General features: G+C 63.7%; 1 protein-coding gene across 1 annotated transcript in view; it reads right to left on the reverse strand.

Moving 5' to 3' along the window:
* Positions 1-26,881, reverse strand: part of ZNF536 (zinc finger protein 536) — a 277,569-nt gene that overhangs the window by 98,281 nt on the left and 152,407 nt on the right. The window contains exons 4-5 of the mRNA XM_054570232.1: positions 12,108-12,260; positions 1,335-2,888 (exon numbers count right to left, since the gene is read on the reverse strand). Of these exons, the coding sequence (XP_054426207.1) occupies positions 1,335-2,888; positions 12,108-12,260 (1,707 nt within the window). The remainder of the gene's footprint in view (positions 1-1,334; positions 2,889-12,107; positions 12,261-26,881) is intronic.

The following is a 26,881-nucleotide window of genomic DNA, read 5'->3' on the forward strand; positions in this document are numbered from 1 at the left end:
AAAATTGGACTGACATAAAACCCTTTTCTGCGCCTTTTAAATATTGTTTTGAACAGCTTCAAAAGTAATGAATTGTGTGTGGCTAAAAATAGAACGGGCTGCCGGGCCTGCGAGCCTCTCAGCAGAAGGGACTGTCAATATTTTTTGGAGCTGTCAGAAATCCATTTAGTGATTTTTGACAATTCAAAAAATATTTCTGACTGCTTGATCCAGTTCCTAATGAGTTAGGGAAGGACAGGGAAAAAGAAATATATCAATTTAAGCTATGAACCGAGTCCAGCTCCCTGGATCCCACCGAGTATATGAGGAATGTCAGGATTCAGAGGTTAAAAAATACTCCCTCCTTCCTCCTTCTCTCTCTCCCTCCGTCCCGTCTTCCCTTCGTTCCGCAAGTGGCGCCAGTCACGGAAATGCACGCCCAGGGCGGAGGCGGAAGGCACCGCCGTCGCCTGTCTTTGCTGGGGGTGTCTGGGGCTGAGCTTCTGTTCGGGGAGAAGCTCCCAGAAGACCACCTGCGTGCCTGCCCCGCCCCGCCCCGCCTCACGTTCACCCGACGCCACCCGAGGCTTCACGTGGTCGTCACTTGCTAAGAGGCGGGCGCTCCTCGGGGACCCCTGCTCTTCAAGGATGCGAAGGAGTGCCCGCGTGCTGCCCCGAGCAGGCGGGCAGGGGCCCGGGCCACACGGTGCAGGCTGCCCGTCAGAGCCACAGACCGACCGGGGAAGAGGCAGGCGGGCAGGCAGGAGAGGCGACAGTAGCACAGGAGGCCGAAGTCACATGCGCGGCAGCGGGGTGTGGGCGGGGTGTGCCTGAAGGTGAGCCCCAAACCCCCGCCGCCCCCGCCCGGGCAATGCGCTCGCCGCAGGGCCTGAGAAGCCTGCTGGTTACCGAGAGGAGGACGCAGGACAGCAGCCAGGCTCAGCGAGCGGCCAGCCAGGGCGTTAGGCATCTCACGCGCGAGTTACAGATACTGAAAAGTTTGCAAGTTACCCTGTCTCTTCTCCCTTTGGTATTTTTAGCATCTTCCCCCGCTCACCATGCGGGTTAGCCCCAGAAGCTGCTCCCGCGCATGAAGCGGCCCGTCCCGCCTCCGGGCGGGCGTCCAGGCCGTGCACCGGGGCGCAAGCGCGCGCCCTCCAGCCCTCCCGGTGCGGCTGCCGCCGCTGCCGCCGCCGCCGCCACCTGCGCAGCACATGGGGCGTCGCTGGGGCCCCTTCCATGTTTAGCCCCGAATCTGCCCGTGAATAAGCCTGCCCCGTTTGGCAAAATACAAACAAAACGCACACATCAGCGCAGAAGCTTTGGGAAACGAGGAGCAGGAGGCTGAAACTTACCGCACAGGTCGGGCCGCTTGACGCCCCCGGGGCCGGCCGTGCTGCCGGCGAGGCCGTTGAAGGCCGCCAGGCCGTCGGCGCTATAGGCCCGGAGCACCGAGAGCACGCTCGCCGGCTTCTCCAGGCCCGGCGGCGCCCGCTCCGGCCTGGGCAGGCCCGCTGCGGCGTCCTGGGCCGGCAGGAGGCCCGGGCTGTGCCACGGCTTCTCCGACACCTGGGGCAGGGCTGGCGCCAGTCCCTGGACGGGCTGCGGGCCGTCCCCTCCGTCGCCGCTGCCGTCCTTGCCGAGGGCGGACAGCGGCTTCCTCGTCATCTCCGGCTCCGTCTCGGTCTCCTCGTCGTCGTTGGTCTCCCCCTTCGGGGAGTCCGCGTCCTCGGAGGAGGCCACGTCGGAGAGGTCATCCCCGGCGGTCTTGTCCATGGCGTCGGGGATGAGGATCGGGGCGTCGTCTTCCGCGTGGGCCTTGCCGTCCGGCCCCTTGTTGGGGCAGGAGCTGGGGGCTCCCGAGCCCACCGCGCTGGGGTACATGCCGAACTGCTTGTAGAAGTCTGACGGGAAGTTGCAGAACGCGGGGTCCACGTGGCCGGGCCACGGGCCAGGCTTCCTCTCCCCCAGCGCCTCTCTGGCCTGTCCCTGGGCCACCTTCTCCGACGCGGCGTCCAGGGGCCCCAGCGAGCCGGCCAGCGCCGCCTCCTTGCTTGATTGTGCCGAGGGCAGCAGGGCCGCCTTGCCAGCCTCCCGGGCGTGCTCCGGGCAGTGCACGGCCACGCCCACGGCGTGGTCTTTGCGCTTCGCTTTGCCCAGGTGGTTGGCCTGCAGGTGCAGGGCCATGAGCTCCATAGACGACGTCGTGAAGGCGCAGAACAGGCAGCCGTGCCACGCGACGCTGTCCTGCACCGTCACCTGGGAGCCTGGGAGGGAGGCGGCGTCGGGCCGCACGGACAGGTCCAGGGGCTCGTACTGAGACTTCTCCGACTTCCGCAGGGCCGGCTTCCTGCCGCCCTTGTCCTCGGCCCCGTCCGCCCCGAGGGCTTTCGCGGAGGGCGCGTCGGACGGGCCTCTGTCCTTCGCGTCCTTGTCCTTCTTCAGCGAGCTGAGGACGAAGCTGTCCATGAAGGCCTGCAGGGAGCCCTGGAAGGTCACACCGTTGCTCACGACGCTCGGATAGGCCCTCCCGACCTCGGGGAAGTGGCTGCTTTTGGAAGGGAGGTCGGCGCCCTTCAGGGCGTCTGAGGGGGCCTCCGAAGACATGCCGGGGGCCGGGCCGGGGTGGTCCCCAGCCGAGAGCATGCCCGCCGCCCACGGCTGCGAGGCCGACGCCGCTCGGAAGTCCACTCCGGGGAGGCCCTTGAAGGCGCCCCTCAGGACGTCGGGCCTGATGAACAGGGCGGCCTTGCCCGGCAGCTCGTCCCGGGGGTCCTGGCTGGGCGGCTGCGCGGACAGCGGCCCCGCTCCGTTCGGCCGCTCCCGGTGGTGGCGCTCCAGGTGGTACTTTAGGGACGCGGACTGGGTGCCGGCGTAGTCACAGTGGGGGCATTTGTAGGGCTTCTCACCTGCAAGGGTTTGGTACAGGAGAGAAAAAGAAGTGTTGGTCTCACTTGGGTGCGCTAAACAAGGCCAGGAGGGTCGGCATTTGTTCTTGGCAACAAAGCAACTCCAACCAATAATTAGTCAGAGAACAACTGCTCTTTAATAGAAGAATAATTCGTACTCTTAAGCCTTTTTAATGATTTTGTACCATTTGGGACTATTCAGGAATGACATACTATCTACACACAATTAGCTATCTTTTTCTTTATCTAACATGTGAAAACGACTATAGATTTTAAAAGCTATGATTATGAAAATTAAGCATAATAATTTCAACCACAGTGATCATTAAAAGTAGAAGTTTAAAAAGACAAAGTATGTAACAAATGGCTGGTTGCAATATTTTGTGTATACAATAGCTCTGAAATTTGTTTAAATTATACACATGGAAACCATTTTTAAACCTAAAAATTTTATGGCCCTGTTACGCAAGACTGCAATGAATGATTTAAGTCTTGCTCTGCAGTAAATCATGGATATAATTAGCAAATGGCACACGGCACGAGCAATTTATCATTATTTGGAGGGTACCATTGCAGACGGGCTCGGATGGCTGAAGACCCACGGCACTGTTTCCAAATAAAGACCTATAAATACCGATTCTATAAAATATTAATGCCATTACGGTGCATTATGACTGCAGCATGTAAAGACATATAGTTAAGATAAAAAGCAGTCAATAAAACTTAAAAGAAAATGAGTAATAAAAAGGCACAAAATATATTTAGTTTCTGTATTTGAAATTAACATTATCTACGGGTCTTTGTAGTGCCTTAAATTTGTACTAATGGCAAAGCTAATGCTCCGGTAGTAAAATGTGTAATTTACCTGTAATAAGCGCTTTCTAGAGAATAAAAATAGCTTTAAGGACTGTTTTAAAACATGTAAGATCATCTTCATGAATTAAATATTTATTTAGATTCCACACCCAACTTCTATTGTTCCTTCCTCTGTGGAGAAGACGCCGGCCCGGCCCGTGCCACGGGGACCTGCCCCATGGAGGGGCGGGGGTGGGGGACAGGCGGCGACACACCGTGGGGTCACACGCATCCCCAGAAGGCGTTCGCCACGCAGGGCCCGTCCAGCGCTGGGACAGACACGCTCTCCCGGGGGAAGGCGGCCGCGATTCCTCTGGGGAGGCGCGGGGTCCCCGCCCTGCCCTCGTCCACTGTACGCCTGGCGAGGGCACGTCCTCCTGAGCCTGGGCGCAGCCGACGCCGTGACCCCCGCGCTCCGGGTGTGGGCACGCGGGTGGCACCGCTGACGAGGGAGGACTTGGTCACCAGCAGGAGGATGGGCGGCCTGGTTCTGAGCCGTACGGCAGGCCCCCCGGGCTGAGCGCCGGCCTCCCCCGCGCGGCGGCGGCAGCGGCCGGCTCCCGGGCAGCACCGGGGTGGCCTGTGGGCCTGGGGTGGGGGGGCCTCTCAGGGGACGGCCCGGCGGCTCTGGCTCGTGGGCCCAGAGGAAGCTGCCGCCCCTGGCCGTGCGGCCCCGCAGCTCTGGGCGCCATCTCCGCTTCTCGGACTCAGTCCCGTGTGAGGCCCACACTCAAGCCACCTCTGCTGTTCGGGCACCTCACTGGAGACACGCTCCGTGGGGACAGAGGCTGCGGACGGGCGCTCGGGGCTGGCCTGGCCTGGCGTCGGGGGCAGAGGCAGCCCCTGAGGCCGCGCGGGAGGTGGCGGGCCCGGGGCCACGAGGGCCGGACCGGGGCCTTGGGGTTGGGCCCGCGGGAACGTGGGGGCGGGGGCGAGGCCTGCAGGTACTGGGCGAGACGCAGGCTGCATTCCAGGGACGCACCTGGGGACGATTAAGCGCGTCTTAATCATTAATCACATTGGGGTTTGTAGCCGGTGCCCAGGCCTCGCTGGGGAGCAGCGGAGGGAGGCGTGGCCGAGCTTGCAGGGCTGGGCAGGGCACACGGCATCCGTGGGCGCATTTCCGAGGGACTCAAAGGCACGCGGGAGCTGGGGTTCTCCAGCTGGGCCACGCCTTGGGGTGGCCGGTGGAGGGGGGGGGTGAGCTCCTGTCCTGACGCCCCGGGTCGGGGTGGGGGCCGGGAGGCGGGCATTTCGCCAGCGTCCCGGGAGACTCTCAGGCGGACCAGAAAGAGCGCACTTGGAAAAGCTAAAGTGGAATTGCTAGAGTTTTAAAAGCAGCAGACACCTAACGCCACGTCTGCTGGCTCTGCCTGCAGCCTGCAAGACCTAAGTCTTCCCCTGACCTCTGCACCCGGGAGGCGCTGAGAGCCTCCTCCGGGGACCGGGGACTGGGAACCCAGAGCTGCTCTGCGCTGCCCTGGGCACAGGCCGCTCACGTGGGGCCCTCCGCCTCCTCCCCCGGCCACGCGGCAGGTTGGAGCTCCTGTTCCGTGAGGCTTGAGACCAGCTCTGAACCCCGGGACGCTTGGGCACACTCACGGGCACACACCACACGCTGCACACGCTGCACACGCATGCACGCACCCGCAGAGACGGTCCTCCCTCTGTCAGACAGGCCCCCGCCTCCCTGCGCGGGGAACAGTCGTCGCTGAGAAGAGAACGGCTCATCCCAAACTTCTGAGTCCCCGGGGCCCAGGGCCCTGGTGTGTCTTCACGGGGCAAGCGGCGGCGCATGGACACCAGGCATCCGGGAGTCCCGGGGGCCCCTCCGCCTTCCGCGCCCTCGGCCGCCCTCACTTCCCAGAGGGGCGCTTCATGGGACAAACCTCCCCTTTCAGGCCTGCGTTTGGAAAAACTAACAAAAAATCTGCCCTTCTCCTTATGACCCCTCATGATTCGAATCCCTCCTCTGCTGGGAGCCCTCCGCCTTCCCCGGCTTCACCGCCAAGGGGCCCGGGAAGCCTCAGACTGGCAGCTACTCCATGTGCTCGAGAGATTGGCCAGCGGGGCCTTTATAAACAAGTCAAGACCTTCTAAGGCCCCTCAGGCTGCCCCAAGCTTTCCCGGGGGTCCCCGGCGATGTTTGGGACGCTGCCTCCGCCCCGGCCTGCTGTCGGGGCCTCACCCTCGGGGCCCTGGGAGCTGGGCTGATCCGGGCTGCGGGCAACAGCGGGCTGGGAACCCAACGCCTCTCCCACAGGGCGGCCGCCACTCCTGTCCGGCCAGGAGTGGGCACGGGGACCGCTGACATGCCAGCGAGAGCCACACCTCCAGGTTTCTACATGCTACACCCTGCTCTTACACACGGGCACCCACTGACACACTCTCCCAGACGCGGAGGGCCACAGGCCCCGCTCCGCAGCCCACAGACGGGCCTGCACCGGGCGGCCGAGCCGAGGCCCGCGTCTCGCGCTGAGTGCAGCGTCCCGACCCCGACGCGGGCGGCCTTCCCGGGGGACCACGCCCAGCCTCTGAAGGGAGCAGCCCGTGGGCTCAAAGAAGGCCTTGCTAGAAAAGACACAACAAGCGGTCGTCAGCTCATCGACGCAACGGAAACCGTCTTCCAGGAGTAGAAGCTCCCGCGGACGCAGCGATGGGCGGTGCGCTCAGCTTCGGCAACGCGTCGGGAGCGTCTCCAAGCCGCCATGTGAGGGAGTGGCCCGCCGGCCGGACCGGCTCACGGCGCCCACGGCCACGCGCCAGGGCCGTCCTTGTGCTAAGCGCCCCGCCCCCTGCCCGCCGCGCCCGTGTGCTCATTCAGCCAAGGACCCGCCGCGCTCCACGGGCGGGGTTACTTTGGAGCCACTGGGAGCAAGTTCCCAAAATAACTAGCGGGTTCCCATCGATCTGTTCGGAAACCTGTCTCTCAAGCTTTTAAGGTGCCTTGGGCTCCTCACGTGTCGTTGCTATTTCTCAGTTTGTTTGGCTACCTCTCTGGAAGGGTTTTCGGTTTTACCTGGAGCCGCTGAGGGCTCCCCTGCGTTCACGGCGCCTGTCCCGTATTTACTTGGTCTTCCTCCGCGTCTTTCCTCGGCAAACACCGGGCGAGGCAGACAGGGCGAGGCGTCAGTGCATAAATATAAATGGTGCACTAATTCCCCCAAAGCATATATACGTTATAAACCTGAGGACTTCTCACACAGCTGCTGACTGCTGAACAGTGGCTTGTCCAGAAGGGGACAATCTGTGTCTCTAATTGCTGTCACGGAAGCCGAGATTCATTATGTGACTTTCCCATTAAAATGTGAGCATTAATTTGTATAATGAAATATCGCCCACCGCAGCGTTCATTAGGCATGCCCGACTGTATACCGCACATTGTTAGCTACCTAGAAACTGTAGTTAATTTCACTAATGGATATTTCCCTACTTAGTGTTTGGTCGGAAATTTATACTGTAGCGTTACCTCTTCAACTTTTAAGGAAATTTAAATGCAATCAATTATTTTCCACAAAAGTTTGGGAGGTCATTAAGGGAGCAAGAGAAGGAAGGGGGACCGCGGAGGAAGAAAAGGGGTTTTTCCGTTCACCGTAGAAATATGTAAGCGACGAGATTTTAATTCAAAACGAAAAGGAAAAAGAGAACTGTCTCCTCTTGGGTGAGCGGCTCCTTTTTTCCTTTGACTGTGACCACTCCGTGAGGTGGGGGGGTGCCGGACCCTGCTGAGACCAGCACAGTGTCCGGGGAGGAGGCGGCGAGTGGTCCCGTGCGGAGCAGCCCAACTTTGAAGACAGAGTCAGTGCGCGCTCATAAACGTTCAGGCGTCCTGGCTGCCTCCCCTGGGAGAGGGACCAGGAAGGTAGGGCCAGCGCCTGGGTGGGGCCGGCGGACCTGCGTCTCCACCCACACCTCCCGCAGCCAGTGCCGAGGGGCTCTTGGGGATGAAATGGGCAAGAGGAGTGAGCCGCCCGGTGCGCGCTGCGCCCGCGTTCCCTGCCTCGGGCCCTCCCGAGCTGCCAGTGGGGACACTGAGGCCCGCCGGAGGCTGGCCTGTACTGCGGCTGAGGAGGCGGCCAGCGCATCACACGCCTGCGAGGACACATCACTTCCTTTCCTCCTGCCGGGCAAGTGGGAGCACACAGTGTCAGAAAAACGCTGCATCCACTCCCTAAAAGAAGCCCAACATCCATTCAGAAGAGCAAAGCAACGATGCAGCAGTAGCGGCTAAAGGAACGCGATTCCCAATTTGCCAACGTGGATGGGGACCCGCAGCCGAGCCTGGGACACGTGCTGGGGGCCCGCACGGCTCAGCTCCCTCCCCCGCACCTGGCATGGCGTGGCCGGCAGGCGCTGTGAGTCCACGGAGGGGACTTGCCGCAGGGGTGCGCGCTCAGCTGCTGAGGTGAGCCGGCTATCAGGCTGGGCAGACCCCGCCGCGGGAGTGAGGAGCGCTGACTCCCCGGCCCTGCCGCCCGCTGGGCGCAGGAGGGACGCGCCCTGCCTTCTGGTCTCTGCGGTCCCGTCAGGGCAGAGGAGGGGGCGCCCAGTGACCAGCATGCAGGCGAGAGCCGAGGGTACCCCGTGCGCCGGGTGGCTCGGTGAAGCTGTGCCCCCCGGCCCCCCGAGGCCCCTGGAATCCACTGCCAGCGCTCAGTGCAAACTGTGGCCGTTACTGGTTCCCAAGTCCAGGCCAGACCAGGGCACGCAGCACCCCTAACGCAGATTTAGAAACCAGTGCAAAATAGGAGAGCGGAACATCTAACAAGATTTATTTTTATGTATTTCTATCCTCACCCAAGGTCACGCTCATTGATTGAGGGGAAGAGGGAGGGAGAGAAACACCGATCGATTGCCTTTCACGTGCGTTCCGGCCGGGACTGAACCCGCAACCCAGGCCTGCGCCCTGACCAGGATGGCTCGGTCAGCGCGGCCGGCGGACGGCCTGTGAGGACGCCTGTCTGTGGACGCACCTCTGAGGCTCTAGGCTGTGCATCGGCTCGGCTGGCCACACGGTGCCGGGGACCAGGGTGGAGACAGCGGAGGGTGTTTCTGGCTGAGATGAACCCATCAGGGGTGAACCCAGCAAAGCAGACGCTCCCCAGTGTGGGTGGGCTTGTCCTGTCCATGGGGGGGTTCTGAACGGAACAAGACGCCGGGAAAGGGGCCTCTCTGTGCCTGGCTGTCCTGGAGCTGGGACATCGGTCCTCTCCTGCCCTTGGACTCAGGCGGCGTCTACGCCTCCCCAATCCTGTCTCCAGCTGGTCCCTGCGGAACTTGGGACCTCTCAGCCTCCTAACCACGCGGGCCAATCGTTTTTATGCATTTACACGTAGCCTGTGTCTCCAGAGAGCCCGGCCCGCGCAGCCTCCTCTCGGAGCCACTCCAAGCGGCTCTGAGAGTCGCGGCGTTTTCTGCAGAAGACAAATGGCGCACGTCCAGGAGCCCAAGACCATGTTTCTGACGGGAGGCAACTCGGGCTCTGCGGGGTCCGCGTGGGGGCCGCTCCGGGGACCTGAGGGTCTCCGGCCCCCTCAGTGTCACATGGAGCCGGCTGGGGCCCAGGGGATGCAGAACCACCTGAGGGCAGCTCCGCACACCTGTCCGACAAACCGTTGTGGGGAGGAGACAAGAACTGCGTCAGGGAGGGAGGAAAAGGGGGAGAGCCGCCGCAGTCCCCCGGCACCACACGGTCAAGACTTCTCATGCGGGGGACGGGACCCGCAGGGGCAGGGCTGGACCGCCTCCCCCCAGCCAGTCCCCATGCGCCGGGTGCACCCCGAGAGTCTCGTGTGCTCCTGTGGGTCCACTGGAGAAAACCCGCAAAAGACGGCACTTTGGGAAGCAGCTATTCCCCCCCCCGGCCCCCCGCAGGCCACTGTCCCCGGCCACGTCGCCTTGAAAGACAGAAACCAGACGGGGAAGGGGACGCGCCACGGCCGGGCCGCTGGGAGCCTGCTCACCGACAGGTCGCCCCGGTGAGGCTCTGACGGCCCGTGACGCCACGGTTCTGACCCCGCGGGTGTTTGCCGCGCCCTCCGAGAGAGAGCCTGAGCACGCAGAACGCTCCCTGCTGTGTTCCAACGCACACGTGCAAGCAGTTTCCAACTTCTTTGTTCTTCGATAAAAAGGAAACTGGTCCCTATCTGGTTGCCGTCTCGCCGTGGAGCACAGCAGAGGCCGCTTCCGGGGGGCGGGGCGTCGCCCTGGTGTCTTTCATGGTCCTCCTCCTCGCTCTGGGAAGTTTCCAGAATGTGTCTGAATGCGTCGGCCCACGGCCCCATCTTGCTTCTGCTGCTGTCCCCAGGACTTGCAGCCATAAATTTCAGAAGTTTGTGAAGCAGAAAAAAAACAGAAGTTTGAAATAACCATCCTTCTCAAGCCTTCAAACATCAAAAAACGTTCAAAGCATCCATTTGCTTCTAGCCACGTTAAGGACTCCTGGCGGCCTCGGTCCCCGTCCTCCGGAATGTTCTGGGGGGCGCTCCTCGTACCCGCAGGCCAGCGGACGGGGGTCGGGGGGCTCCTGGCGCGCAGGCCTGGTCCCCTCCTCTCCTGACCCACAGCCCCGGGGGCCGGGCTCCGTCCCGGCCTCGTCTGAGGGAAGGACAGCATCCCAGGGCACGCGGCCAGGCCTCTGCTCCTGCAGCAGCCCCCTGTGGGCGCCCCGCTGGGCGGTGCCCTCGTCCCGGCCGCCCGCGGACCCCACACCCTCCGCCACAGCCCGGGGGCCCGGCTCCCACCGAGGCAGGAACGTGCCCCTGGGCCTCCTGACCAGAGACCACCGGTGTCCGAGCGGCGCCACCCTGAGGAGGGGACACTGCCGCACCCAGGGGTGAGGACGCAGCCCAGGCCCTGCACGCGGGCCTGGGGACACAGCGCCAGCCCCGCCCCACTCCCGCAGCGTCTGCCGGCTGTGCCCGGGAGGCAGCCCGGCTGCCACACGCAGCTCCTGGCGGTGCCCTTGCGATGCGGCCGCGGGGCCCTCAGGGCGGGGCCGTCGTCCCCTCGTGCCTGTCCGTCGGTGCCCCCGGCACCGCGCCAGGGCTGGAGGAGGCGGGTCGCCCACGCGGCATCGCACCTGTTGCCCCCCACCATGGCTCATGCGCCCGCTGAGAGAAAGGGGCAGGCCCTGGGCACCCAGAAATCCCGCCGTAAGACACAAGCACCATCCCAGCCTCGCCTCCTGCTGGCGGCTGACCCGGGGGCGTTGACTTCAGGGAGGGCGGGTGAGTGAGGAAAACACAGCGGGGCACAGGGCGCAGCAGCCAGGGGGTTGGTCCCGGCCTCTGAGGAGGTGGCACTGCCCTCTGGGAGGAGGGGCGTTCCCGGTGGAGGGAGCAGTGGGCGCGAATGCCGGCAGCGGGAGCCGGGCCCCCGCAGGGGCGGGTCAGGAAGGCAGGGGCGGGGGCCAGCCGAGGTTCTGGAAGACCCCACTTGGCCCCAGGACGGGAGGGCTGGGGACCGCGCCCCCGCTCTCTGTGCTGATGGAGCGGCAACCCCATCCAGGGCACCCCTCCGGGTCCAGGAGATCCGGGGTCGCAGGTGGGGGTGCAGGCGAGGGGCGTCTCAGCCAGAACCGCAGCTGCGCACGAGGCCGGCGACGCTCAACACCCCACGCAACCCTGGGCTTCATCGATTCCTCGGGAAAGAGCCCACAATTATTTCTGGAAGTAGACGGCGTGTTTGTCTAGCATCTGAAGCAGCTCTCACTCCAATAGATAGCGTGTCAGGAAAAAAATCAAAGAAAATGGAGGTGTCCGTGTCTCAGATAGATTTTTCTTCTCTCTTGGCAACGTCCACGCAAGTGGCAGGAAAACAAAAAGCGCTGCCGCTGAGGGGCCCGGCAACGACATGCCGAGATGCGGCCCCTGTGGGGGACACGGGGACGAGGGCGGGCCCGCGGCCACGTCCCCCGGGTTGGCGGAGAGCGCGCCGGTTTCCGTTCGGAGGCGACCCGGGGCCGTCGCCCACCCTCCCTCCCACGGCCCGCTTCCGGCCACCCCAGGCAGCCTGGAGCTCCGGCTGGGTGACGTCGGGGGGCTGGGTGACACCCCCGTTCCCGTGTGAGAGCGTTCCAGCTGGGCTGCCGCGGCTCTGCACCCGGAGGACTGGTCAGCGCGAGGTGCAGGCGTGCCCCTCCGATGGGGCAGAAGGGAGCCCCCAGCAGAGGGTCGCCGGGCCTGGACCACACACCCGTGTGCCCTCGGGGGGCGGAGGGCCGACCCGGGGCCTTGGGGTCGGTTCCGACGCGCACACGCTGAGGGCCAGGATCGTGAGTGATGCACACGGCAGGCACCAGAGACGGGGCGGGCGCCCCGGGCCCCCCGGAGCCGAGCCCCCGCACGCACACCGGCCGCTCACCTGTGTGTATCCTCAGGTGCACCTTTAGGTGGTGGGACGTCCGGAAGGTCTTCCCACAGTACGGGCAGTCCTTCATGGCCGAGCCCAGGCTCCGGTCGCGAAGCAGCGCGGGCTGCTGGACGCCGGCCGCTCTCCCCGCCTCGTCGCCGATGTCTGCAGCGGGGGAAACGTTCGCACGTCACTTCAGCACATGTCATGAGCTGTTCGCACCGAAACTGCTAACGCCACACAAAGTTAAACATGTCAATACCACACCTGTCTATTTCATTCTTTAAATCTGACAGAATGCTGACAATTCATGTATTTTCTTGTTATTCTCTAAAATTATTTCATCTTTTCTCTCATCGTCTTAAGCAGCATATGGTACCTTTATATTGAACTGAATTAAACAAGAGAAGAAACAGCTGTGTCAGCAGCTGCTTTGATTTCTTCTTTTGCTTAGCTCCTATTAAATACTTTCTTTCCAAAAGTTTTAAAATGTTGGTGTTTGTTGCATCTGATTAATTTGTAACACGGACTCGCCGCGGAGTTTGCTGTGGAGTAAAACCACATTCGCATCTTACGGAGCAACAAATGGAAAAGAAAGTGTCTCTGCGCCTCCCCAAGCTGTGCAGACACAGAGCTATTTTGGGCCAGGAAAGAAAATTATCCCAAACACATCATCATCCTCATCGTCTTGTATCTGTTGCTGTTTGCAGGGCTCGCGGGGAAGGGAGAGGAACAGTCTGGAAACGTGGCCGCGCAATGAGCCCGCCATGAACACAGCGGTGCAGCCCAGGTCACGCGCAGAAACCCAGCTGCACGCTCCCGGCCCAGGGAGCGCGGGGGCGCGAGACCTCCGTCTGCAAAGGATCGGCACAAACGTCCTGCCGTCATTTCCTGTGCAGCCCAAACCGTAGACAGCGGAGGGAAATTTACACGCGCTGCCTTCCGCGCGGAAATGACGGGACATAACAGTAAATAACACTGGGAACATCGCGGGCTCAGAGGATACATCACGCCGACACCCGTGGCCAGCGGGGCGGCGGCGGCGGCGGCGGCACGCAGGGCGCAGGGCGCAGGCAGGGAGCTGTGTCTCCGGGGAGGGCGGGGGCGGGGGTGGCCGCTGACAGCTCGCACAGACCCCACGTCCCCAGGGCTGGCGGGTCCCCCGCCGCCGCCGCCTCCGCCGCCCTTGGGGCCTCGCGACAGCTCCGCTGTGAGAGGGGGACCTTCTGGGCCTGAGACAGACCTGTGGCTTCTGCTGACAGCAGAGCAGACGAGACTCGCCGCTTGCCAGCCGCGGACAGTGCAAACCGCTTTCACTCTGCGAGCCCGTGGCTGGGGCTCGCTGCTCAGGGCCGAAAGGGACAGACGTACAGGCCTGAGCAGGACGAGGGCGAACGCCCGCCATTCTCGCCAGGGCGTGTGCTCAGAGCACTGTGGGAACGCTTCGGCTCGGGGTGCCTCCCGCCTTCGGACCGTGCACGGCAACAGCGCCGCCCTGAGAAGGCCCCGGAGGGCTGGCGCGGACCCTCCTCTCTCCCTGCCCTGCACGAGCTGTGTGGGGTGGGGGGGAGGTGCGTCTACCTGCCCTGCGTCCTTTTTCCATGACCGGGCTGCCCGTGGAACTCACTCTGCCCAGTGCCAGTCTGTGGTTGTCCACACGCATGCGGAAAGGTGACTGGCACTGGTCACCGGTGACAACACACAGGCCCGAGAGAGTGCGCGCCGCGGTAAGCACGTGCCCACGTGTGGGCACAGCAGGGCCCTGCCCCCCTGCCCCAGGCTGAGGCCTCCCGGGGCTGCTCCAACTCTGTCCCCTGGAGCCGGTTCTCCAAGAGCCCAGGAGGACAGGGAGCGGGTGCCAACCCCCCGCCAGCCTCCCCACCTGTCGCCCCGAAACTGCAGGCGCTGGTCCTGGCCCCCGAGCCGCGCTCCGCTTCCGAGGAGGGACGCTGGGGTCCGCTGGAAACAGCAGGGGGCCGGGAGGTCACCGCCCCACCATGCAGCCACCCCACTCAGGTGGGGAGGCGGCCGACTGCCCTCAGTTTGGATCCGAAGCAGGACCGTGTGCCCGGACGCTGCTCAGGGGCGAAGTGGGCGGGCGCGTCCCTGGGGGCCTGCACGGCCGCGAAGTGCACATGGCGCCGTGCCCCCCCCCGTCCCCGTCTTCCTCCCGCCAAGCCCACCGGTGACAACGGGAGGGACAGAGTGGAGCCGGGCAGGACGGTGGAGCACACGCCCCCAGGGCGGCGCCTGGCGACCCTGCGGGCACGGCACCGACGAACGGGCGGTGGGGCCCGGGCCCGGAGGGCTCCCCACGCGCGGGGCGGGCTGCGCCGGGCCGCGGACGCGCGGAGGGCCGGCGGGGGCCGCTCCCTTTAATCTTCCTGTCCTGGGCCTGTGTGGCCCCGTGAAGAGAATACATTTATAAGATAAACAGCTTCCTTTGCAGATTTAAGAATCTAATTTTCACTTTACACAGAAATGGCTTTTTTTGGAGGGCCAGAAGGCCTCATGGCGTTTACTCTTAGACTAAATCCAACTAGAAAAACAAACGCTGAGCGACGATGAAGGGACTGTGGGTGGTCCCAGGAAGTGTCCGCAGGGGCTGCCAGGCGAGCGCAGCGAGGGCGGAGGGCGCTCGGCCGGCCTGGGGCTGGGGACCGGCGCTCCGCGCGGCCCGGCCCCGCCCAGCCCCCCGGAGGCTCGCCAGACGCGGCGGCAGACCCGCGGCCGCCCTCCCGCAGGCGCTGACGGCCGCCCTTCCGCAGGACACCCAGGGCGGGGCCCGGGCCGCACCCCGCCCCCCCGCCCCCCGCCGGGGAAGCAAGAAAGGCCGAGGAACAGTAACTGTTACATCCGTGGTCCTTGGTCAGGCTGTGTGTGGGCTGGTTCAAGCTTTTTAAGAAATGTCCTTTCCCACCAACTGAGTATTTCTTCCCGTCACCAAACATGTCTCTTAAGTGTTCTGGGACTGAAGGGGGCACACGGACAGCGGTTGGCCTCAGAGCTCTCGCCTGCTCCGCCACACTCATCTGTAGGGGAGGAAGGGTCCCCCAGCTCCTGGAGACCCCGTGACCCGGGGCCATCTGGCTGCAGGCTGGCGGCAGCCTACGGACCCCCCAGCCTCAGCCAGGCACGCGGGGCCTCCCCCGATGGGGGAATGAGGGGCAACACCCCTCCCCGGACCTGGCTTCTTTCCTGGACCCCATGAAACCACACGGGACCTACCCCTCAGGCGTGGAGTCGGGTGGAGGCGCAGCACACAACGCCCCAGACGGAACAGGCTGGGTGGGCCGCCGCTGCCAAGGCCCAGCCGAGAGCAGGTGGACCCACCCGGGGCCCGAAGGCCAGCGCGGACGCGCCTGTTCCCACCAGCTGGGCGCCTCTGCTGAGAAAAAGATGGGGGCATTGTCTAGAGTTGGGCCTCAAGACTCTGTCATTTGGGGGTGACATCAGACAACTGACATCCCTCATTTTGTCACAGAAGGTCAGCAGCCATGCCCCCTGCACTTGTTTGCTTGTTCTAAGCCCCGCGTGGATGGCAACGCCGGCGCGACCGTCCCTGCCTGAGTGATCAGCAGGAGGATGGGGGGGTGCCATGGGGGGCTGAGGCGGAGACAGGGATTAAACGCCCATGGGTCACGTAAGAACCGCCGTCGTCACCAGTCCTGGGTACGTACAAAGACAGGCAGCGCCGTGCGACCCCCAGGCACAGGAAGCGCCATCCGCCATGTCCGCAGCTGTGCAGGAACACGGGCGTCTCGGGGCGTCCTGACCCGGCTCCGAGTGTTTGAAATTTGAAACCCCGGCTGATAAAATAATTTTGTGTTGTCAGGGTAAGTTTCCCCCAGGTTGTCTTGAAGCGCGGCGCTTCCTTGGTATTTCAGAATAGGCTTGTCTGCCAGGGTCGCTGGGAGTTTCCTCCTGGGCTCCCAGTGCCTGCTGTTCCGAGGCCCATCCCTTCACCCCCCTCGCCGGCTCTGCGTGGCCCGGCCGTGCTGGCCTCGCCGCGGCCTCGCTCCTCCTGAGTCATTAAGAAGCGGGGGCAGGGGGCTAGGACAGGGCAGCGGGTGCTCCTGAAACTCCAAGGGCCCCTGCCTGTCCCGCTTCCTTCGCTCTGAGCTGAGGCCGCGCGACTGGCTCTGGCCTGTGGCGGGAGGCTACGTCGAGGAGAGGCTGTGCCGCCTCCTGCGCCTCTTCCCCGGCGCCGGCCGCCTCGCTGCTCAGGGGCCAATGGGCAGAATCCCACACTGGGGGCCTCCCGCGTCGCTCAGTCACAGGCGGACAGGAGCCGGCCCCGCCGCACACTGCGGGGATGAGGCAAAGCCCCTTGGTTCCGCCGAGCCAGGGAGACGGGGCGAGCCGCCGGTCGTCGCGGGGCGCATGCGCTGGCCGAGGGGGCCCGGCCTCCTCCCGGCGAGGGGGCATTGATGCCCCGCCATCCAGGCCACCCTGCGCATTCAGAGCGGCTCCGAGGACAGGGCCAGGGGGAGGCCAGAGAGAGAGCGGAGAGGGGCTGCGTGTAAAGTCATGCACAGGCTCTCGGTGCCCACTCGCCCGTCCCTGCTCACGCCCCGCAGTGTGTTTGGGGGGGATTTCCACGTGAAACAGTTACAGTGAGGGTGGCGGTGGCGGTGGCGACGGTGACAAGTCCCTGCAGTGAGGGGAGAGCCCTCCCAGCACCCTCACCTGGGTAAAGCCGCTGTCTATGCACCGCAGCATCTACTACTTTATAACGTGAAATTCCATGGCATTTTCACTATTACGGAATTTCCAGTATCACAGTACATACATTTTGCCAGACGAGCTGTGCAGTTAATTCTGAAAGTGCCTTGTGCAAAGAGCAACCACAAAGTCTGAATCTCAGTTCATGACCGAAAAAAAGGCTATTTTTGGAGTCTGAACGGTGAACAGGACACCAAAGAACTGCACCCTTCCTCGTCTCTCTGCCCGTGCACGCCCGTGTGTTACGGTCTCCTTGAGGGGAGGACACACGGACGCCTTGGGGAAAGTCGGGAAGAATGCAGAGTCCCTCCTCAAAGCGTACCGCTTGCCCTAATTTTGAAAACTTCCAAATGTATAGACTCGAACAATGATTACTGTGGTAGAGATCCCTGGCTAAAGGCTCCTTTTATTTTCAATGATCTTAAATTAAGGGTATGCATAGAAGTTGATACATCACTACAAACAACCCTACTTCACTCTTGGGAGACTCGTGCCTCGGGTCAGGGTTCATTCGTGGCTGTTTCATCGAAGTCCCCTGCGTTCTGGCGGCCACGTGTACTCCTGTTAAATGCTTAATAAGCAGCAATACGGTTGGCAAAGGTGCCGGTTTAAATGGGGAGAGGTTTGTCCATCGAGGAGAAGGCAACAGCCCGCGCCCCTTCGGGTCTCAGGACGGGGACAGGGCTGGGCCCACAGGCGACCTGGCCCGGGGGCCCGGTGTCCTCCGCCACTGCCTTTTCCCACCTCAGACCTGCACTCTGAACTCCGCATTTTTTGCTTTTGGCAAGATAGGATTTCGGGAATTGGGGAAACAGGTCATAAAAAGGCTAAAGTTTGGAGGGGGGAAAAAATATAAGATACTAGGATCTCAAATAGCTTCTCTAAAGCAACATTTTGATGAGTGAAGTGAAAATGAATCAGAAACACATGGATTAAATTTCCCTTAGAGCACACAAGGGCTTGCAGACCCAGCACTGTGGGCCACATGCGTCTCTGGCTGGACCCAGCCCGAGGCCCCTGCCCCTTGGTCGGGAGAGCAGGACCCCGGCCGGCGATGGGGCCGCCCAGCCTGCGCCGCCCTGCCGCGCGCAGCACCTCCGCCGTCGGGCTGCTGGCTCTCCCCGGGCCCGCAGGGCCCGCTGTGGGCCTGCGCTCCCGGTCCCCGCGTGGGGACCGTGACTGTGGACGTGGCGGGCAGGACTGGGACCGCCAGGTCTCCCTGGGCCCTGCGCACCCTCCCAGGGCGGGGGCGGCCGGAACCCGCCCCCGAGACGGGGATGGGGAGCCGTGGCCGGGGCAGAGCAGGACCGCCATGAGCGAGCCGGGCAAGAAGAGGCGGGAGAACAGCTCGGGTGGGGGTGTCCCCGGGAGACAGACACCCGGTCCCGTGCAGGGGGGGCCCTGGGCCTGCGGCCCCCTGGAATACCCCCAGCTCCTTCCCACGGGCGTCCCCCCCACGCCCCGGGGCCCCGCCTCTGCACCGGCCTCACCCGGACCCCGGCCGCCCTCAGCACCGCCTTCGGCTCCCTCCGCAGCTGGTTCCCAGCCCCGGGCTCTGCTCCGGCGGCCCCTCCCCTGGGGGCTCTCCCAGGGTTCCTGCCCTGACCACGCCGTCCAGAGGTGGCTCCTGGATCCCCGCCACGGCGCTCTCTCTGCTTGGCTCCCTCATGGCACCTGCCACCACCCTCGGCACACGCTGGCCTGAGGTCCCCACCTCTGTCCCCACCGCCTGTCCCCTCCCAGACCACAAGCCCTGCGCACACAGCAACCTTTTACCGCTGCGCGGCATTCTGTCCCGGCAGGCGGTGGGCACTCAGCTCAGAGTGGGTGCACAATTTGTACTTTCAGAAAGAACTGTGCATACTTTTTGCAGTAAATAAGACCATCAGAGAGGCAAGCGAGTTAGAACTTGGAAGCTAAGAGTAGCCTGGGAGTGATGGGCCAAACACCCCAAAAACTCCCCAAAGGGCTCGGCGACTTCGGGAACCGCGGCGGGATTGCCTGGGCAGGCAGGGGGGACCCCCGGGAGGAGGCGGCCTCGGGCGTCTCCGGTCACTCCCTGTCCAGGCGGAAGGAGCAACACACACAGGCGGGGCCAGCGCAGCCACAGAGGAGTTTTCTAGAAGGGGGGCCGTGTTGTGAGGGGGCTCCCACTCACCCACTTCCTTGCTAACAACGGAGACCTTGCTGCCGTGAGAAGACGTTAAAGAGATGCTAATCGACAGAAGCGTATACTAACGCGGGTGTTTTTTTAAAAGTAATCCACACCCCAATTACTATCATAACTATCGCAAAATAGTTGGTATGCCTTCCCTTTCCCCTAATTTCTTAAAAAGCAAAAGACAAAGTCTCCACTCTCAACAAAGTGTAAGTTCCCAAAAGATGTCTCCATAATTTATTTTCTTAAAAAAGAACAAAACAAAACTATAGCTTTTAAGATCCTTTTGAGATAATTTACAGCGCTCTCATTTGGCGCGGTGCGGGAGGGGCCCCCTGACCGCCCTGCTGGGGTTTCAAGGGTTCTCCCGACGTGGCCCTGAGGCGGGCTGGACGGAGCTCCTGCCAACGCGCTCGGCCCTTCGCCGTGAGGGGGGCGCTGGGCATTGCCCCGGGAGACGCGCACCGGACAGCGAGGGACGGGCCGCGGATGCGGCCTCCCCAGGAGGCGAGTTTTGCCATATTCTTTTTTAAACAAAGACGACATCTTAAGCACCTTGCAATATCTTTCATTTAATCGTTGGCAGAAGGCAGGTCCCCCGTGAGCACCGGCTTGTGTCTTTCTCTTTAACCAGCTGAGAGATCTGAGCTTTTAATACAGCCGTTCCAATTATTGTAAAAGTCATCGAGAACCTTATAACCACAAATATTGACAGTTTATTGCACAACACATTCCTGACATTTGAAGGTCACACCATACATAATACATATTCTTTTATAAAAGTGTCGGGAACAAAGAGATACATGATAAGCAATTACCTCCACGGCGCGTGGGGACGCGCGGTCCGGGACGCCTGGAGGTGACGTGGGCGGCCCACGTGCCGTTTTAAGTAACCTATTAAGATGCACACAGGCCTTCGTGACGGGCGCCCAGGAAATGGATGGCAGGCACGCTGCGGGCGGACCGGCCAGCCCAGGCGTGGTCTGGGCGACGCGCCTCCTCCGACCCGGGCCACCTGCACCTCCGCTGCGGAGGGCCCTGCCTCACTTCGCAGTCAGACGTCCCCCCCAAGGCCGCTGAACGCAGCCGAGCCGTACCGTGTTCTTCTTTTTCAGAGCGGTCTGCATGTGGCTGAAAGGGATTTAAAACCCCGCCCAGTTCCGGGCCGTCCAGGTGTGCAGAGGCGGCGGCCCCCCCAGACACCTGCGGCGCAGGTGCGCGGTCGCCAGGCACCGGCGGAAACCAGGGCGGGGGTGCCCCAGAGCTCTCCCAACACAGAGGCCGCACCGGGCCTCCTCGGCGCCTCCTGCTCACTGCCCCTTCTCCGAAGGCCGTTCTGTCTGGTTCCCCCTTCCTGGCTCATGCTGGACGATGAGGTTTAAATTACAGGTTAGATGGAAAGCGTTTGCAACCCAAAGACTTCAGATCAAACCAACTTCTGCCAACCTTGGGGGCACGTAATCCCAGGCAAGGGGCAGGGCCTGTCCGACCTGGCGGCATCAGGCCCCAAGGCCTCCGCCCGCTCCTGGTGTGGGACCTGCTCCAATGCGCAGCAGCTTTTCCCATGAATGTGGCCGGAGGGGACGCATCCTGGGCAAGCGCCAGCAACCGGCAGGGCACGGCCGAGACTTGTGGCTTCGATGCCTGCCCCACCCTGCCAGCCCCCGCGGTGGCACCCGATGCACCCACGCGGTCCCGCACGGGGGGGGGGGGGCGCGGGGGCATGCTCCATTCCCAAAAGGAGCAGTCTCCCCAAGTCCCCGAAGACCCGGGCGGTGCCCCCGAGTTAACAGTGGAAGTCGGGCCGCAAAAGCGCTTCGCACACGCGATCTTTAATCACAGATGACGCTGCAGGTCATGAGACTCCCCATTGCCTCCCAGTGACACCAAGGGCTGCTGCTTAGAAAACATGTACATGCCTACGTGTGCACGGATAAACACGGAACCATACACGCAGAGCTGCACTGAAATAAACAATCGGCAAAGTGTCAAGATAAACAAAAGCCCCTCCAAGACTGATTTTATTTTTATTTCCAGAATGAACGTCCTGAAATTTAAGGCACGGGACCAAAATGATTTCTATAAAGATGACATGTTTATGAGCATTCAGTCCCAGGAAAGAGGCCTTCCTGATAAAGCAGCAATTTTGCATCTGAAAAGCGTGTCCCTTGGAGTGTGTGTTCCTTTAAGGAGCCATCCAGTTTCAGAGGGCGCCACGTGATCCGGGGGTTGCTATGGTAAATATGCATTTTTTATTGAAGGGTAAACAGTGGCAGGAAACAAGTGTCACTTGCCAGCTCTGAAGTCACTGCCATTTTTGAGCCGAACCGATTTGCCCAGCCCTCTTCACGAGAGACCCTTTATCAGAGGAATGCTATCTCTGGGTCAAGATTTGACATTTTTAAAATAAATGCTGAACTCTTCCATCTCGTGTAGTAATAAATACTTTAGTGAACATATAAAAATTAGCAAAAAAAAACCGCCACCAAAACCAAAACCAAAAACCGACCCACCCCGCTCTGCCCGCCACGGCGCACGTGCTTGTGGGGGTACGGCGTCCGGCTGGCAGACCCCGCAGCACAGCGCCCCAGCCTCGGCTCGGGCACAGTCACGGCCACCCCACTGCCCACAGCCGTGGCGCTCGCAGCCGAAACAAAGCCAGCGCCGGTGCCCCGGGGGACAGCCGCTGCCTGTGGTGTGTCCTTGCCAGGCTGGTGGCCCGGGCTGCGAAGGGCCGTGGACGCCGGCCAACAGGACGGAGCCCTTCAGCAGCGTTTTCTCTGGTTTCCTCTCGCAGAGGCGGGCAAGCGCAGGATGTCTTCCTGAGAGTCCACGGCAGGCTGCAGCGCTTCCCCCGGCGCGCACGCACGGCGACCCTTCTCCACGGCTAACCAGGCCGTGGGGTCCCCCTCTGAGAGCCCCGGCCACAGCTGGCGTCCCGGCCTCCACAGGCTCCTCCGGCTGGAGAGCTGTCCAGAGTCTGTCCTCCTACCTGAAACCCGCAGGGGATGAGTCCACGACCCCTCTCCTGCCACGTGCGTGAATAAGCGCCCTGTGGACCGATGCGCTGACCCTGGCTTCCCAGCGGGAAGGCCGGGTCTGCTCCCACTTCCTTTGGCCACAGAGAAAAGCACCCAATGTGGGCCAATTTCTGCAAGGGAGCTTTTGGGCTCCGGGAATCCCTCAGACCAGCTCAAAGGAAGGTCAGCCAGTCTGCCCAGGGGCCCAGGGAGGAGGGGCCGCGACAGGCAGACCGACTGATGGGGCAAACGAACCAGGACCAGACCCAGGCGATGGCAAGGCCCGGCCGCTCAGAGCCGCTGGCCTGCAGGAGTCCCCTTGGGCGCTGGGCTCACCTCCACGCCCGGAGGTGGCGTCTCCGTTGTGATCCCGAGCAAAGCGCCACACACATGACCTTCGGTGTCCTTGTCCGTGGAACTGCGGACACCACCATGACAACGTGTCTCAGGGTCCTGTGAGCTCAAGGGTGCGCAAGACCTCACAGCGCTGGACGTTCCGCAAAGGCACCGTGGCCGAGAGCCGCGACTCACCCGCTGCACTGCGCGAAGTTTTAAACCGGGCGACACCTGAGCCCTCGGTCGGGGCACAGACCGCTTTCCCCTGGGGTGGTCGAATAAAAAAAAAACAACAGCCTGCACGACGACAGCCATCGGGGTGACGGATCAAGACGATGCCCGTTTCTGTGAGACTGGCGTGCCGCGGCGTGTTAGTACCTGGTTCCTGTGTGCCACGGGGCCGGTGCCGGCCCTCAGGCGGTCCGCTCCAGGGTCCGGTCTGGCCCTGCGGTCGCGGAGCTGTGTGTTTTGAACGCGCCCTGACCGAGCCGGCCCCCAGCACTGTCCCTGCCACGGGGTGAGCGGCCACCCGCTCAGGAAAACCCAACGAGGGAGCGAGGGGCAGGCTCCCCGCCGGCGCTTCCACCCCCATCGGCTCCCAAACGCTCAGGATGCAGGTGGCTCTTCGGGGGCGCCCGGCACCCACACCTCCGACTCGGGCCATGCACAGTGGTGCCGGCCTGGGCGGTGGGGCCCTCTGGACGGGCAAGCTCCGCCCCACATCTGCGGACCCCTGCACTGCAGCCTGGCAGGCACCTGTCTCCAAAGCGCTTCCTTGACTGACAGGCGGACTCCAAACCTCCCATGGAGGCCGGTTAGTGAGGGGCAGGGGCGGGGGGCTCCCCCAAGGAGGTACAGACCCAAGACAGCAGCAGAAGGCAGCACAGAAGCTCTGGCGGCTCCCCAGTCCCAGCCCAGAAGTAAGGCTGGGGCAGCAGGTGCGCAGGTCGGGGCAGATGGGACCTCGGAAGCGCAGAGGCGGGAGGTGGGGGGGCGAGGGCGGCCAGGCCGGCCGGCTGTCCGACCTCGGCGCCTCTGCTGGGCTTCCGGGTCCAGGGGAACGTCTGCCCAGATGCATGTTCTTGGGGGCGCTCCAGGGCACCACTAGGAGGGGGAGAGGTGGTACCGTGTTTCCCCGCGCCTGCAGGGCTGACACACGGCCCTTGCCCTGCACCTGAGCCCAGGCCCCACACCCCTGGACCCGCCCAACCCTTGGGGACACCACCCACGGCGACCGCTCCTGCTCCGGTCCCCAGGCAGCCGGAGGTCTGTCCCCGCATCCAGCGAGGTGCCTGGCAGAGAGCAGACACTTCATTTTTTTCCATAAGTACCGACAATTGCACAAGGCCGCTCCACTTTGCTCAGTGAGATACCAGTGACTTTTTCTTTAACGTGAAAAATGACTGTCTCCCTTCTCCCACTGCCCCAGCCCGGAAGCCGCCCCAGGGCTGCGAGAGCCGGCGCCGTCCCCAGCCTGCGACCCCCTGCCCCGGCCCTGTCTCTGCCTTGGGGAGACTGAGCTCAGGGACGCGTGTCCCCACCTGTACTTACAGCTCAATGACAATCTGCCTGTCGTGCCTGCAACCTCGGGAATCAAAGTGGAGACCCAAACGGCGTGCGCCCTACACCTTAGTCACGGAGACGGTAACAGATTAAACCAAAGGCCGGTCCAGGAATAACTGCCACTGCACTGTCCCTCTGGTGCCCTGTAAGGGCCCTGCCTTCCCTTGGCGCTCCGGCCTCTCTGCCCGCCGTCCCCTGCCCAGGGAGGGAGGGGAAAGAGCCAGCTGCCAGGGGACAGTGGTTCCCGGTACCCTGCACTTGGCACGGCGGCGGAATCCAGCTTCGCAGAACGTGCCCAAAGCGACTGACCGGCGCCAGCCCGCTGGGCCAAGGACACTCAGGGCTCTGAGAGGAGCAGGCAGCACGGCGGCACGTGCTCACGCCGTACCTGGGGGCACCTGGACCACGCAGGCGGAGGGACACAGGGGCCTGTCCCCGCGGGACCGGGCGCGAGCCCTTCCGCGGGCCTGCGCCTCTGTCTCCGCTCTTGCGACATGCCAGGGAAGCGCCCGTGTTTGTCACGCAGGGCTCGCGTGTGCTACGTCTGTGTTCAGCACAGGCCAACGTGGGGCGGTCCAGTGTGGACAGGGGCACACCCCCGGGGAAGCTGTGCGGGGCCCAGGGCCCTCGGGGCGGCGGCTGCGGCTGAGCGGCCAGTGCCGCCCCTCCTGCCCCCCGACCGCCGGCCGCCGCCAGCCGCAGCGTCGCTCCGCGTTCGCAGTCTCAGCCGCTGCGACCCACAGCCTTTCCACCTCCGAGGGCGGCCTCGGCCACCCCCATGGAGCCGAGAGGGCCCAGCCTCCAGGCTGAATTCCGATAATTATGACGGGTCTATTATTTCAAGGCCGGCAACGATGGTGGGGTCAGGTGCCCAGGGGAGGGGCCGAGGGACCCGCTGTAGTGACAGCAAACATCTCCGGTTCGCCGCTGTAATGCCAAATTACAACCAGAAAGGATGGTCCGTGAGCTCACCACCGGCATCAAATTTCAAACAGGCCGCGGCAGTGAGCCGCCACGCCGGCCCTCGCCCGTCCTCCCACGCGTGGCGCGGCCCGCCCCTCCTCCTGCCTCCCTCCCGCGCCTCCCCGGCCCACCCCGGCCCCCGGACCCCTCCAGGACACTTCTCCCCGAGGACCTGCCGCTCTGGGCTCGCGCGGCCCTCCATGTGTTCTGACTCCAGCCTGCGCGCTGAGAGCCCGCAGGTAAGCCTGTCTCGTCACCGCCCACGCGGCCGCCCCGCAGAGTCACTCAATAAACACACACGGCCGACCTTCGCGTCGTGAACAGCGCTGTTGCCGCCCCTCCGGCGGGCTTCACAGGGCTGCCCCGAGGAGAGAGGCCGGCCTGACCGGTGCCCGGAGGCTCCGCGGACTTCCTGGCCTCACTGCTTGCTCGGTTCCTGTCCCCGGCGTTTGCTGGGACGTGAGTTACTTCATCCGGACAGCGAACGTGAACTGGCGCCGCTCTGTGCCAGGCGTGATGTTGTGGGGACAGGCGCCCGGGGACAGAGCGGCTGGGCCAGCCCCAGGGAGCTGCACCAGAGGTGGGGGACCTCCAGGCCGACGTCCACATCCTGCAGGGAGGCACCCCCTCTCGCCACGTCCTCGTTTGTCTCCGGGAAGTGAGGTCACTACATGCTCCTCAGAGGACCCTGCGTCTCCTCCCCACCCTTGGCCGGACGCTCAAGGGACAGGTCCCTGGCCTGCGCAGGTTTCCCAGCGGGTCCCTGTCTGATGTCCTGCCCCCGGGGCTCCCTTTAAGGAGCAGGAGACAGGGCCGCCCACCATGAGCAGCAGGGCCCAGCCCCAGGAGGCCATCCCGCCAGCAGAGCCTGGGACGTGGCCCCTGCTCCGCGGCGCCCGCCGGGCACCGGCTGAGCCCTGCCCTGTGCCACAGCGCGGGACCAGCAGAGGCCGAGCGTGTCGCCTGCGGGGCTTGGCACGCACGCAGGCGGCACGATGAACATGCAGCACATGATGATGACGCAACAGGGGCCGACCGATGCGAAAATGAACGCCAGAAAGGTCACGGCCGCGGCCACGACCCCAGCGGACAGGCGTCACCCCCATGCGGAGCAGAAAGCGGAGGCCCACAGCGGCCCACAGCGGCCGGGCTGCCCCGGCGACAGAGCGCAGAGCCCACCGGAGCCGAGGCCTTCTGACCCCGGAGACGGGGCCTGTGGACCGAGGTCAACAGTGGCAAACGGAGAGGCAAGGACCCAGCTGAGTGAAGGCGGCCGGGAGCCCCGCTGGGGTGGGGGCAGCTGCGCTCTCGGTGAGATCTGGTCCCCGCGGCAGGGCCGACGTGCCCCGAGTTGGAGGCCCTGGGCTCCCCGCTGCGCTTCGGTTTGGCCCGAGACCACGGCAGCGTTCTGCTCGCCTGGGGCTGTTGCCCCGCCTCCCGGACCCAGAGCCGAGGCTGCGGTGCGGCCGGCGTGGACTCAGGCCGGAAACAAGCAGGAGAGGGGCCCGCCCGCACAGCGGTCAGCGTAGCGCCCGCCACGTCCCGGGTCGGAAGGCAGGGCCCGGGACAGCAGACCGGCTCCTGGGGGCGGGGCGAGCCGCGTCACCTCCGCCGAGCACCCAGTCCCAGGATGACAAACTGCCTCTCCCGGGGCGACCCAGAGGGGAAGGCGAGAGGGTGTGTCTGCGGCCTGGGCTCCTCTCCCCGGGGAACCACGTGCCATTTGGTGCCATCTGCTCAGCTTCAAAGGCAGAGCCGCTCCTTCCGGGGGCTGAGGACCACGGCCCGGACACTGTGCCTAGTCACTGTGCCCGGCGGCACGGCGAGCCTCCCCGCGGAAGCTGGGGGCGCACGCGCCGCCCCGGCAGGACAGCCGGCAGCTGGCCTTGCAGCGAGTGGACCAGGGTGCTCGGTCCCCAGTCAGGGGGACTCCTTCTCGGTCCCGGCCAGCAGGGTGGGACACCAGCTGCTGAGGTGGCTCCAACGTCAGCCCCGCGGGACGTCTGGCCCCCGCCACCAGT

This window comes from Pteronotus mesoamericanus, unplaced genomic scaffold, assembly GCF_021234165.1.
Source record: "Pteronotus mesoamericanus isolate MK-2021 breed Mesoamerican mustached bat unplaced genomic scaffold, CSHL_Meso_final contig_202, whole genome shotgun sequence".
In the NCBI taxonomy this organism is placed as follows: domain Eukaryota; kingdom Metazoa; phylum Chordata; class Mammalia; order Chiroptera; family Mormoopidae; genus Pteronotus; species Pteronotus mesoamericanus.